The following is a 14,135-nucleotide window of genomic DNA, read 5'->3' on the forward strand; positions in this document are numbered from 1 at the left end:
CTTTACTAAACATGTATTCGATTGTATCCATTTTTCTGTAACATATGTTATCTTATACACATACTTGTCATTTTTAACCCAAATTATCTAGATTATAAATTTATATTAGGTAGATTTATCGAATTTATGTTGACAAAAAAAAGTTTCTGAATCTATTATTAATTAATTTTACTTAAATTTACCAATCTAATTTTAGCAAGGTCATTAATTAAACTTTCTTATCTATATAAATAAATTAAAAAAGTCAAAGTTTATTTAGACAGACAATACTGTAATTTATTAATCTTTTTTATATAATTATTACTAGACTTTTTAAAATGTTATTTTTATTAATACCTATACATACACAATACATAAAAGATATACAGTTTTTGCAAACTGGCATATGCATGCAACAAAATAATTATGAAACGGCTAAATTTTTTTTTTTCCAAACTATCTTTAATTTCCCTATATATACAATGACCAGGAAGAGTTTTATAAAATCACAAAATCTAGCTATATCTCTATCTTCACTCGAATTGTGTCTTACCCAACCAAAAAAAAAAAAAAAAACTTCACTCGAATTCCCCTTTCATTTTCAGTCTCTTACCATGATGAATCTTAACTTTGCAGAAAACAAAATCACGGATCTGAACAGAACCCACACTCCCTTGTCAGTCTGGAACTCATCAAGGCATATCTCTTCCTCTCCGGTCACGCAGACTGTCGTAGCGGCACCAGTCACCGTAGAGGATGGCTCCATCACCACAAGGGGGAGGACTAGGAGAGGTATAATTTACGGGCGCGATGCACAAGGGAAGTTCCTCAGTAAAGATGGGACACAGAAGAAGAGGTCGTCTTCTGATCAAAGAAGAAGAAGAAGAAAGAAGAGGTCGTCGTCGTTGATGACCAGTAGTGCAGGTATTGCTTTGGGCTCTTTTACAATATTAACTGTATTTATATGAGAGTTTCGTTATTGACGAGGGGACAACAAAATTAATCTGCTATATGTCGATCTTGGGTGCTAGGAAATATAAACATAACGATTAGAGAAATAAATGAATTTAGGGTTACGTTGTTCAATCAAATGGAAATTTCTTGGAAAAATCCCTTGTAGTCTTTCTTTTGTTATATTAGATCTTCAGGTTTTGATTTGGATGTTTTTTTTTTTTTTTTGGATTGGAGGTGATGACATCATTGACATGTTTATGACTTTGGGAGGAGGGGACTTCAGGCCGCATCTCCTCACAGTTAACACAGGAGAGGTAAGTATATAACTTATGCATACCTGTTTATTTATTTCATTCCTTGTTGTTGAAAAAATATTGTTTTGTGTTATCTTAACTGTGGATTTAGATTTAGATTAATTTTTTATACTATGTATCCTTCGATCAAAGTTAAAAAGATTTCTCTTCAATCCTCCACAACATAGTTAGTATACGTATAACGAAGGCTCTTTAAAAACACTCAATATATATAGTTTTTAATCCATGTAAACATGTATTATAACAAAAACTCTTTAACAAAAATGTTAGCCCAGTTTAACTCGAGTTTTTGATGGAGCTATGGTTTTAGATTCTTTTTTACATAGAAGGTATGCAAATTTATTTAAGTTAGTAAATTATATGAGCTTAACTTTAATGAATCGTCAATATATTTGTGAGTAAAGTTCGGTTTACATAAATATCTGATCTTTTAAATTAGTTTTACAACATACGATAACAGTAATATTCTTCATTCTGTTGTAGTTTTTTGGTTATTTTGACGTGTACGTAACATTGTTATTTATCTCTACTTGGTTACACATACTGTTCAATCGTAGGTAGCGGGTGATGAGGGTATCATATATGTGTCAAGTACTAACAGCTTTGTTTATTTGCTTCAAGAGCTATTTGGTCTTTGACTCTTAGTATATATCATATATGTGTTGTAGATGGGATGTTTTTGTAAATATTTATGGTTTTTATACAGGATATAATCGAAAGGATTATGTCTTTCACGGCAAATGGTTCTCGTGGAATAATTGTGCTGTCGGCAAATGGTTTGGTTGCTAACATCAAGATTCAAACGCTCCTTAGATCCCGTGAAGTCGTGACTTTTAAGGTATAATATGATGAACTCGGTTTTGCAGTCCAATCTTGGAATCTTATAACTCAATGGTTCATGTTGGAAGGATGCTTAGAAAAATTGGTCTTATAATATATAGATTAATTCATGAGTTGTCTTAACTTGCATGTTGGTATTTCAAAATGTATACCATGCATTTGGATACGTTGTGATAACATTTTGGTGTAGGATGTTTATGCCATAGTATCTCTGAAAAGTTCAATGGAGGTATGGGAGAGCGGAGAAGTGAGGACGGGAGAGTGGCGGATTATGATTGGTGGAGCAGATGCAGCCCTCTTTGGTGGTGTTTTAGTTGGTAGTCTCACTGCAGCAAGTCCAGTCCAAGTAAGAAACAAACATCATCTTCTTTATTTGTGGTTCAATGGTTTGAAACTATCTTATAATGATTCATTATTACAGGTTGTGGTTGGCAGTTTCTTGCCTTTGGTCACAAATCCGCCTGAGAGGAGAGTCGCTGAGAGCCATCCGGTGGCTGTTGCACCCGTTAATCCACAGTCATTGGCTTCCTCCTCAAGACAAGTCCAACAACAAGATGTGATAGGCGGCCGAAATGATAAGTCCAAAGCTGTGATGGTTGCACCGCCTGTCCCGCGATCACTAGATTTATCTGCCAGGGGACAAGTCCGACAACCAGACATGGTAATCGGCTCTTCTCACTCTCAGAACAGGAGCGACGGTTCTCAAACTGTGAATTTTTCAGCCAGGATACCAAACTCAATGGCTGTTTCAATCATGATGGTACAAGTCCAACAACAAGACTTGAGAGGCCCTGATCTCTCTCATAAAAAGGACGATGAGTCCCAAGCTGCGAGTATTGCACCTAGAAATCCAAGCGAGCTGGCTTCCTCATCAACAGGACAAGTTGCGCAGCCAGGACTGGGAAGCTCCATTCTGAGACTAGGGTGGCACAGCAAGAAGTAGGCTCATCAGCAACTTTTAACATTGAACTATTTAAGACTTTAAAGTTAATAAGTTTCTTATATTCTCTATATATATATATAATCTATTTTGCAATTCTAAACATTCAGCACATTGGTTTGTTTACAATCCAATGGACAATAATATTAAACTATTTTTAGTTCATATTGCTTCTCTTTGTCTAAACATATCGTATACCTTGCTAAATTTCAAACACTTGCGAGGATTTAACAAATGATGAGCATAAGTGATTCAACTTTATTATTAGAATTGGAATAAGTAGTTTTTTTTAATGAGTTCAATAGTAAGCCAAAAGAAGGGCATTATTGAGAATACGAAACTTCAATAAACTGATAAATATGCAAAGATTAAGAGACAGTCTTTGAGACATTGCGGTAGAAAGACCAGTCCCGATGAGAAGAATCGATCTTGGGCTGTCCAAAAGAATGCTCTTTGATATACACTTGAACATCCGATGATTTGGCCAGACCATCCAAGTAAGAGCAGAACTCTCCTTTGGGATCTATATCATTTATTCATAATCAAGAAAAATCCAACCATAAGTACTAAAAAGCATGTCTAATGATAAGAGATGAACATCACAAGTTTACAACTTTGCATACCAAGTAAATTATCATTTTTGTTAGAAGCATCATAGCTCAATGGGAACAGACCAGTATTGTCCTGCATGCACAGCAAGAACAATATTTAAAGTTAAAACAAATAACTGAACTGATTAATTACCAAAAGAAAAAAAAAACTGAACTGAACTGATCAATAATTAAGATTTAAGAATCATAATTAAAGGAATTAATGTTTGTTTTACCGGATTCAGAAGAGCTTTGTAGGGCTCATCATCAATGAAGATAGTGTTTGAAGCAGAGAAGTCGTTGAAGCTCTGAAACACTTTAGAGAGATCCTTAAAGAACATAGGCTTCTTACTGTTCTCTAATGTCTTAAATCCACTATCGGTACACTTTTTTTGGTCCTAAAACAAAGTATCAGAAAGTGTACATAAACAAAGTGTATCATCACAGAGTGTGTGTATAAATGGTCACTTATAAATCTAAAAATATATACAAGTCTACTCTTACCCATACAAACAAAAGCTTATCTTCCAAATCTTCGAGAACAATGCTTAGAACAATATCAACGTTTTTCCTATTAATTAGTCAAAACAAATAAAGAACCATATCAACGTACACTATAAAGCTCAAAGAACTCAGTTTTAATCAGTATTTATAACGATGGGAAGATGAAGAGACTAACTCGCACGCAGAGGACCAAATCCCAACATCGAATCGCTCAAGACAAAACTTCATAAACTCTTCTGCATATGGCCTCTTGTACACTACACAGCAACGATAAAAAAACAAAGTTTAAGCTAAACTATATATAAAAACAAAGTAGATATTGATAAAAAAAGATTAATGAAACGTTACCAAGATTTGGCCCACAAGAAGCATCAGGAGAGCGGTTCTTAGGTTTTTTACGCATGTCTTTTTTATGAACACGGTGTAGAAGAAGACCACTCAGACTCAAGACTAAGAGTTTCTTCTTAGCCGCTAAACTAAGCTTAACCAGAAGCGAACTCAGTTCTGCATGCTCTGAATCTGAACCATCACCTTCACCTGAGTACTCATCGTCGTTATCGACCGAAGCAATGATGCTCTTCTCATTCTTTTCTTCCGCCATTGTTGTGCATATAAGATCGTCAAGACTCATACGATGAATTTATATTAGTCATTTAGCGGTGGTGGCGATTTAGCTTCACGAGGTCAAAGTCATTTATTTGGCGTTATATCTTCATGCGGCGCTTTGGATACGGTTAAATCCTTTTTTTTTGTTCTTATCCTTAATTTTTCTCATATTCACTTTTATTCCTTCAAAGACCAATCCAACTTGGTAGTATATATACATGGACATATGGACATATGGACAAATGGACAAATGTCGATACGTCTGTGGTCTTTTTATCTAATTTAAAGTTTTCGAGTTATATTTGTGTGCTAAACATTCATATAAAACATGTAAAGTATATAGTTAAATAAAATTTTAATTGTTTAACAGATATGTATATATATATAAAATTTTAATTTTTCTCATCTTGAGTTTGAAACTCCAAAGATCATTCTAAAAATCCCACACAAACTCCACATTTCGATAAGAATTAGAATAAGTAACATGGCATATAAATGGTTGATCCCTCCGGCTAATCATAACTTCATAAGTAACATGGCATAAAAAATGGTTGATCCCTCCGGCTAATCGTACGTGTGAACGTGACCATGTGGAGGTTTTGGATTCACTTTGTTTTTATGTGTTCTATAATTTTGTGGAGGCCCAAATTTACTAACCCACAAATATTTGTATCCATTAAGATTTGTATCCTTTTTACAAAAAAAAAGTAGTTCTATTAGTATCGTTTCTATATCCAGAATTCAAAACTTGACATTAATCATGTTCTTGAACGTTGACCAAGGAAAAAGAAAAAGAAAAAGGAAAAACATATAATCATAAAATGGAATAAAATCAAGATTCGTATATTTTAACAACTTCTTCTAGAGTCTTTAAAATTTTAAAAACTAGTCATAATATTATTACTTGGACGAGGAGCAAAGGCAAAATAGAAAATATAGAAAAAAGCCTTTTCTATACTGCAAAAGGCGTGCAGCGCATCGTTTTGGCTTCTTCTTCACACTGATCTCACGAACCTACCTTCTCATCCAACGGTCCATATTAATACAATCCAACGGCTTAGCCTTTAGCTGTGACGTCTTTATATATCGAACCAGACCACCCACCCAAATTCCTCAGCTACTACTGTCAAAGCGATTCTCTCACTAAAACCCTCGAACACATCGCCTCTTATCTCTCTCTCTCTCTAGATCTGCTCACTCACTCGTTCGCTATGGCTACTATCACCGTCGTTAAGGCTAGGCAGATCTTCGACAGCCGTGGTAACCCCACCGTTGAGGTTCGTTTTTTTTCTTTTTCCGATCAACTTTTTTCGGCCTCGTTTATTAGTGGTGGATCTGTTTGTTTTTGATGAGTATTCATAAGCTGCGATCTCTGTTTTTGTAATCTATGATGGTTTTATGAGCGTACCGTGGTTTTGATTTCGTTTTTGTTAGGGATGATCGGTGTTTTTGTTTTTGATCTCGGATGTTTATATAACGGATCTGTTTTATTTTGATCTGGTTTTCACGATTTGGTTATGTATCTGTGGTTCGATCTCCAAGTTTGTTAATGATTGCTGTGATTATGGTTTAGGTTGATATCCACACATCCACTGGTGTCAAGGTTACAGCAGCTGTTCCAAGTGGAGCTTCCACTGGTTAGTAGTTAGTAGTTACTATTTTTTTTTTTATGTTCAGGCCTATTTTTGTCGTTGGGTATATATTTTAGTATTGTTTGGTTGACTCTGTATTTGTGGGACTTTTGTGTTGATAGGAATCTACGAGGCTCTTGAGCTGAGGGATGGAGGATCAGACTACCTTGGAAAGGGTGTCTCTAAGGTGAGACTGAGAGACTGCGATGAGATCTTTATGTTTATTAGTGGAATAAGTGTTTTTCTGAGTTGGATCTTTTTATCTGATTTGTTCTTTGTTGAATTGACTAGGCTGTTGGCAACGTGAACAACATCATCGGCCCAGCACTTATTGGAAAGGTGAGTCTCTTTTTAAGCTGTTTGTTTCAGAACATCATATGTTCATGTCTACTACTATTGTCTTTTAACATCAGTAGTATGTGCACAAGTCTTATTCATGTTGTTGTATTTTTCAGGACCCAACTCAGCAGACAGCTATTGACAACTTCATGGTCCATGAGCTTGATGGAACCCAAAACGAGTGGGGTTGGTGCAAACAAAAGGTAATTCACGGAAAATTATTCATGTCTTGTGTATTCACTTTATATTGAAAGACGAGTATCACTGACTTTGCCTCTTCTTTTTGTGTACAGCTTGGAGCCAATGCTATTCTAGCTGTGTCTCTTGCTGTCTGCAAAGCCGGGGCTGTTGTCAGCGGCATTCCTCTCTACAAGGTAGAACGATTTTGCATTAATAAGTTGGTTCCCTCTAGCCAGGGGGTACCAGACTGTTGCTGCTACTTTGGCTACTTTGTTTTTCTTGTACTAGTTTTTCTAAGCTCTTCCTTTTGCGTGGTATTTGGTTGCAGCACATTGCCAATCTTGCTGGAAACCCTAAGATTGTCCTTCCAGTTCCTGCCTTCAACGTCATCAACGGTGGATCCCATGCCGGAAACAAGCTTGCTATGCAGGAGTTTATGATCTTACCTGTTGGAGCTTCTTCCTTCACGGAAGCCATGAAAATGGGTGTGGAAGTTTACCACCACTTGAAGGTATATTCCAATCCTTTTGTTCTTCCAACTGCTTGTCTAATTCCTCTGGACCAACACGCGTAATACATTTTTTTTACTATTGCTTGACCATCTTCTTTCTCTCATGTTTCTCCAGTCTGTGATTAAGAAGAAGTACGGCCAGGATGCCACAAATGTTGGTGATGAAGGTGGCTTTGCACCAAACATTCAGGAGAACAAGGAAGGTCTTGAATTGCTCAAGACTGCTATTGAGAAGGCTGGCTACACTGGCAAGGTCTGTCACTTACCTGATCCAATTTTGCTGTCCTTTCACCCGATACGTAATTTATGAAGCTTATGGTTCTAAGTCATTTTTTTCAGGTTGTCATTGGAATGGACGTTGCTGCTTCAGAGTTCTACTCATCTGACAAGACCTATGACTTGAACTTCAAAGAAGAGGTGAAACTTCTTTTTCCTTCCTAATATCTTCCTTGTTAGGATATAACGTGTGAAAATGTATTAACTTCTAGCTGCTGGGCTATTTGTTTCTCTGCAGAACAACAATGGTTCTCAGAAGATTTCTGGAGATGCTCTCAAGGACCTGTACAAGTCCTTTGTTGCTGAGTACCCAATTGTGTCCATTGAGGACCCATTTGACCAAGATGACTGGGAACACTACGCTAAGATGACCACCGAGTGTGGAAAAGAGGTCCAGATTGTCGGTGATGATTTGTTGGTCACCAACCCCAAGGTCTGTTTTTATTTGCCAGTTTTTGTGACACATATTTGTCTGTTCTCTCAAATGCTTATATGTCTTATACTGTTTCTTATTCCAGAGAGTTGCCAAGGCAATTGCCGAGAAGTCTTGCAATGCTCTTCTTTTGAAGGTACCTCCACTATCATTCATTTGTTTTGTAGTTCGTCACGAATTATTTTTTTTAGCTAGTTAGTAACCAAATTCTTTTTGAACAGGTTAACCAAATCGGATCTGTAACCGAGAGTATTGAGGCAGTTAGGATGTCGAAGAAGGCAGGATGGGGAGTGATGACCAGCCACAGAAGTGGTGAAACCGAGGACACCTTCATTGCTGATTTAGCCGTTGGGTTGTCTACTGTAAGTTGAAACCAAATCTAGCATTTTAAGTAGCAATGACCTGTTAAATCTTTTGTTGGATTCTCATCTGGATCTTTCTGTCTATACAGGGGCAAATCAAGACTGGTGCTCCTTGCAGATCCGAGCGTCTTGCCAAGTACAACCAGGTTCAACATCTCAAACCAAAAACGATCTTTGTATGTTTTAACAATTACAACGTATGTGTCTAATCTGTTTCTTTGTTTACAGCTTTTGCGTATCGAGGAGGAGTTGGGATCAGAGGCAATCTACGCTGGAGTCAACTTCCGCACACCAGTGGAACCCTACTAAGTGAAGCTTTTAGAAGCAAAGTTGGTCTTTCTGTTGACGAGGAGAAGATGACTTGCGAGTTTGGTCATTTGCTTAATTAAATAAAACGTTTGTTTTGTTTTTTCTTTGTTGGGTTTTACGTTTTTATTCATGAACCCTTTTTGGGGGTGGGGAAAGTTGTGTTCATTTTTGTAAGGGGAAACATGAGAGAGCTCTGCCTTTACGGAGGACGGTAGCCCTTATTTTACAATCTAATTTCGGCTTTACCCTTTAATTTTCTCCTATGGTTTGTTATGGTCTCTACTCCCTCTAGTGAAGTTTGGTTTCCCATGCTATCAATAATGTGGTTGCGTGCCTTTTAGCAAAAAGAAATTTAAAATATCTTAATGGAGACCGCATTGAAGAAGTACACTTTTGAACACGTTGAAATGGCAAGACGTTAAGGTTTAAACAGAATGCTGTTAGTTCAGTACATTAATCAACATTGGTTAATTTAAGAGTTCAGTACACCATCTATATCAAGATGATCACTAGTAAGTAGTATCATTCATACAAATTCGTATCCATGAAGATCCTTCTCGGATTTAGGACTTATATCGTTCACTTAAAACTTTGAGGTAATCTAAGCAACTGAAGATGAATAACTAATTTTCCTGAATTAGGGGATTAGAAACCATCAAATAGTTATATTACTAATTGGTATGCAAGAAGCAGGTTTGCCCGAGTGGTTAAGGGGGAAGACTTAAGTTCTTCTGCACTCAAGTGCGCGTGGGTTCGAACCCCACAGCCTGCATGTATTTTCTTTAATTTTTTGAAATTTTGCCATGTTTTAGAGACTATATGTAAAAAGCCTGCAATATGAAAACTACCATTGTGTTTTGAGAATGAGTTAAGTAGGCGATATTTGTTGTTTAACTGGTTCAATGTTGTAAAAACCAAAGAAACTGTTTCATGGTTTCATGAAGCTTTAAGAAAAAATAAACAAAACACAAATGCAGGCTGTGGGGTTCGAACCCACGCGCACTTATGTGCAGAAGAACTTAAGTCTTCCCCCTTAACCACTCGGGCAAACCTGCTTTCATGTCTTATGACTACTGTAACAACCAATCATAATTCTCAGACCATAAAGGAACAAGTATATATTTCGTTGGTTAGTAAGTAATTAACAAGTTTTATTACTGCTTTGCAATGTGTGTGAATCGAACAAAAAAAGAAGACAAGTAACAGTGTAACACAAATTAAATTATTCGATTCAAAACATATCATTTCTTGGAACGTTTCAAGTAAACAAGAAAACCTATGCTCGTTAGGACAATAGCCCCAGCCACGACGCCAGTCTGCCACTGCCACCAAACACAACCGCTACCATTTCCCTCGGACAAATCTGTAATCGTCTCAAGAGCCGTTGTCTCCGTAAAATCTAGATGCAGTCGCAAAACCTTTTGCCCCAAAGACCTAGCAAAAGCCACAGCAGCAACAAGATCACTGTCCCTACTAATCAAAACTTTATCTCCTTCATCATCTTGATACATAATCTGAAGGCCTGTATCCGCATCACATCTTTGCATCACAGCACCCATAACTTCTTCAAAACTCTCACCAGCTGAGTTAAACCGATGTACTCTCCCTTTACGATCTTCGAATTTGAAAGCAAACGAGCTCACAAGTCCTTGTGATGGACAAGACTGCTTCCCTTCCGAATTTATCAGCATTGCTGACATATCGCTGTGTGTTTCGTAGTCCTCTGGTGGATCTAACGCGAGAGCTGAGTCCCAAAACTTTTGCATCATCGTATTCGTCATATCATTCACAGCTCCTGAGCTGTTTTTCTCAACCGTTGAAATAGCTGCGTGTGATATCTGCAGCACGTCTAAACAAGCTACAGGGAACCCATCTTTATCTACAACCGGAAGATGCAAAAACTTCCCATCGTGCATTATATGCAAAGCGTCTAGGATTGTTGTCTCAACTGATGCACATTCAGGATTTGGTGTCATTACCTTCTCAACAAGAGTCAGCTCAGGAGATAGATTCTGTGCCACAACTCTCATTAGAATGTCCTTTGAAGTTAGAATCCCCTGAATCTTGTTCCCTACTGCAATGATCACAGAGTTAACCCGCAAATCACGCATCCTTTTGGAAGCTACAAACACAGGATCTGATGCAGACACAAGTGCAACTTTTGAATTCTCAGTAATGATTGTAGACAATGCAGGCTTGAACATCCGCTCCCTCAATGTATCGATGAAAGCGAAGTTCCCACTTCCCCAATGCCGTTCTTCCACTGCAGTAGCTAAAGCACTTCCTTGCTCTGCAGCTTTCTCCATCCTAGAGATAGCATCATAGAGACACTTTGTGATATCCAACAAAGCAATGACTTCACCATTCTCTACAACAGGCAAATGCCTAAACTTCCCTTGAACCATCTTCTGAAGAGCCTCGATGGCTAATGAATCAGACGTGACAAATATAGGATTCCTAGTCATGACTTTAGACACCAGAGTATGCTCTGGTCTCAACCCTTCTGCTATCACCCTTGTAGCTATATCCTTGTCGGTTACAATACCAGAAAGAAGAGCACTTGAGTCAGTCAACAAAACAGCATCAACACGACGAGCAGCCATCCTTCTACAAGCATCAAAGACAGTGGTTCCTTCATTAATAGTGAGAGCTTTTGATAACCTTAGCTTCTTGACAGTTCTCTCGCCATCAGAAACAGGTTGAGCAAGAGGTGAATCGGGTTTGGAGGTGTTCTCGTTAAGGCTTCCGCTTGCGCTTTCACTCTCTTCTGATTGAAGAACAGGTTTCTTAGAAGCTGATGATGTTCTCCTTATACTTGATATGCTTCTCCTCCCAGATGAAGTTGGAGTATTCGTCATTTTTACAAAAAGCCTTCTAATTTATATACCCATCAATCTACAAAACCAGACAAAAAAAATCAAAACTTTACAAATTCTTAACAATAATGTGATTCATAATCTCTTTATTACATTCTTCTTTTGGATAATCAAAACCATTTTAACAATTTGGAAGAACAATGAAGCAGATTAAACAAATCCAGATTTAGGACATTCAGACAAATTGAAACAGATCAAACATGAATCTCTAATCTGTGAAGAATGCAAAATCGAGATGAAAGCTAATAGAAAGAAGATACTAACCGGAGAACAAGGGAAATGGCGTTGGGGGAGTTGAAAAGTTTGAATCTTTATGTTGGGTGTTTTAATGTAAAAGCCAAAGGTTTGGTGTTCTATCCAAATCAAATTGGGAATTAGTTTCGATTCTTATTTATGTTTGTGTCTTCAATGAGCAAAACCCAATAATCAAAATCACAAATTTATATGTTTGATCTTAAGAAAAAAGCTCAAAAAGGTTTGATTCCAGAAATAAGACTTATTTTTCCCTTTGTTATCTGTTTTTCTATTTTTCTTGTTTTTTTTTGGTTCGTTATCTCATCATCCTTTAACAACAACGTGTCTGGTCGTTTTCTACCACTCACACACCGAATTAAAAAAGAAAATGAATAGTACAATAATTAATTTTTTTGTTAAATTTTATTTATCAATAGTAGATCATTTATAAATGAGGAATACCCAAAAATGGGTGCACTAGTTGGTGTCATTAATTAGTAGATAATTACTTTTGGTTAAATTTTATTTATCAGAATATTGTAAATTTTGGTTGAATTTTTATTAGAGTACGTCAACCACAAGCAAATCTTTTAGCTGTAAGAATAGTCCTTTCTCGTTGGACTTATATACATTAATCTAGAATGAATGAATGTTATTAAGATAGAAAGTGAAAATTATATATGTACTTATAAGTTATAAACAATGATCCGAAAAGATAGATCAACATTGACACGGAGCTTACAGCTTACTGCTTACGTTACTTAATAAGTACATACTTGATTAGTTACTGTAGTCTTGTTATATGTGACTCGATCGGTGAAGCAAAAGGAAGATCCGAAAGATGGCATGTCTATGTTAATTAGTAAGTGTGTATAATTTAATTAGTTATTGTAGTCTTGTTCTATGTGACTGACTATGAGGATTTTAAGCAAAGTAAGATGCGAAAGATTGGCATTTGGCTTCCACTTGGCACTATCTCCATTTGCATGAAATTACTAGCTTTTTTGTCTCTTTGATTTGAGAATATATATGCATGTTGATACAAAAAGTATTGATAAATATCATAACTATGATAAGAATAAAGTGCGTTGCTGAATCCTCAAAACTTTAGTGTAAACAATTTGTATGGTGAATTGAATAAGAGAGAATTAAATGAATCTGATACAAAAAAAACGTAAACCTAGCAAGAAGAACATGACGTTGGTGGTGAGATCGAGAGAGAGAGCTAATGACACGTCTCACACAGTGCGTAATACGGGACAGGATTCTCTTACCACCGACAGTTGAATAGGATGAAGGACTCTATGGGGATCAGTGAAAGATAGTATATGAGCAAAACCGTCGGAAATCCGTCTAAAATGTTATTTAGGACATGACTGGTTCAAACGCAGTGTTTGCGAGTGATAGTGAGAGAATCAACCAACACACGCAGTGTTTACGAGTGATAGTAAGAGAATCAACCAACANGCAGCCATCCTTCTACAAGCATCAAAGACAGTGGTTCCTTCATTAATAGTGAGAGCTTTTGATAACCTTAGCTTCTTGACAGTTCTCTCGCCATCAGAAACAGGTTGAGCAAGAGGTGAATCGGGTTTGGAGGTGTTCTCGTTAAGGCTTCCGCTTGCGCTTTCACTCTCTTCTGATTGAAGAACAGGTTTCTTAGAAGCTGATGATGTTCTCCTTATACTTGATATGCTTCTCCTCCCAGATGAAGTTGGAGTATTCGTCATTTTTACAAAAAGCCTTCTAATTTATATACCCATCAATCTACAAAACCAGACAAAAAAAATCAAAACTTTACAAATTCTTAACAATAATGTGATTCATAATCTCTTTATTACATTCTTCTTTTGGATAATCAAAACCATTTTAACAATTTGGAAGAACAATGAAGCAGATTAAACAAATCCAGATTTAGGACATTCAGACAAATTGAAACAGATCAAACATGAATCTCTAATCTGTGAAGAATGCAAAATCGAGATGAAAGCTAATAGAAAGAAGATACTAACCGGAGAACAAGGGAAATGGCGTTGGGGGAGTTGAAAAGTTTGAATCTTTATGTTGGGTGTTTTAATGTAAAAGCCAAAGGTTTGGTGTTCTATCCAAATCAAATTGGGAATTAGTTTCGATTCTTATTTATGTTTGTGTCTTCAATGAGCAAAACCCAATAATCAAAATCACAAATTTATATGTTTGATCTTAAGAAAAAAGCTCAAAAAGGTTTGATTCCAGAAATAAGACTTATTTTTCCCTT

At 36.6% G+C, this 14,135-nt stretch overlaps 4 protein-coding genes and 2 non-coding genes across 6 annotated transcripts; 3 read left to right on the forward strand and 3 right to left on the reverse strand.

The window, feature by feature from the left end:
* LOC104785871 (AT-hook motif nuclear-localized protein 7-like) lies at positions 505-3,181 on the forward strand. Its single transcript, XM_010511157.2, has 5 exons — positions 505-903; positions 1,168-1,247; positions 1,954-2,085; positions 2,278-2,433; positions 2,509-3,181. Exons 1-5 carry the CDS (start codon positions 594-596, stop codon positions 3,028-3,030), a joined length of 1,200 nt encoding a protein of 399 aa, XP_010509459.1. The 5' UTR covers positions 505-593; the 3' UTR covers positions 3,031-3,181.
* On the reverse strand, positions 3,266-4,805 carry LOC104785872. Its single transcript, XM_010511158.2, has 6 exons — positions 4,470-4,805; positions 4,297-4,378; positions 4,122-4,188; positions 3,854-4,015; positions 3,651-3,711; positions 3,266-3,550 (listed from the first exon to the last, which is right to left on the reverse strand). Exons 1-6 carry the CDS (start codon positions 4,750-4,752, stop codon positions 3,396-3,398), a joined length of 810 nt encoding a protein of 269 aa, XP_010509460.1. The 5' UTR covers positions 4,753-4,805; the 3' UTR covers positions 3,266-3,395.
* Positions 5,835-9,031, forward strand: LOC104785873 (bifunctional enolase 2/transcriptional activator). The gene is made up of 14 exons (XM_010511159.2): positions 5,835-6,004; positions 6,301-6,364; positions 6,481-6,545; positions 6,650-6,697; positions 6,814-6,900; positions 6,991-7,071; positions 7,206-7,388; positions 7,504-7,641; positions 7,728-7,805; positions 7,903-8,097; positions 8,183-8,233; positions 8,319-8,459; positions 8,549-8,605; positions 8,688-9,031. The coding sequence occupies exons 1-14, from the start codon at positions 5,939-5,941 to the stop codon at positions 8,766-8,768; spliced, it is 1,335 nt and encodes a 444-aa protein (XP_010509461.1). The 5' UTR covers positions 5,835-5,938; the 3' UTR covers positions 8,769-9,031.
* On the forward strand, positions 9,458-9,540 carry TRNAL-UAA. The gene has a single exon. It is a non-coding gene; the product is annotated as a tRNA-Leu (tRNA).
* On the reverse strand, positions 9,741-9,823 carry TRNAL-UAA. The gene has a single exon. It is a non-coding gene; the product is annotated as a tRNA-Leu (tRNA).
* On the reverse strand, positions 9,977-12,179 carry LOC104785875 (CBS domain-containing protein CBSCBSPB2-like). The gene is made up of 2 exons (XM_010511160.2): positions 11,909-12,179; positions 9,977-11,663 (listed from the first exon to the last, which is right to left on the reverse strand). Exon 2 carries the CDS (start codon positions 11,624-11,626, stop codon positions 10,010-10,012), a length of 1,617 nt encoding a protein of 538 aa, XP_010509462.1. The 5' UTR covers positions 11,627-11,663; positions 11,909-12,179; the 3' UTR covers positions 9,977-10,009.

This window comes from Camelina sativa, chromosome 5, assembly GCF_000633955.1.
Source record: "Camelina sativa cultivar DH55 chromosome 5, Cs, whole genome shotgun sequence".
Taxonomy (NCBI): domain Eukaryota; kingdom Viridiplantae; phylum Streptophyta; class Magnoliopsida; order Brassicales; family Brassicaceae; genus Camelina; species Camelina sativa.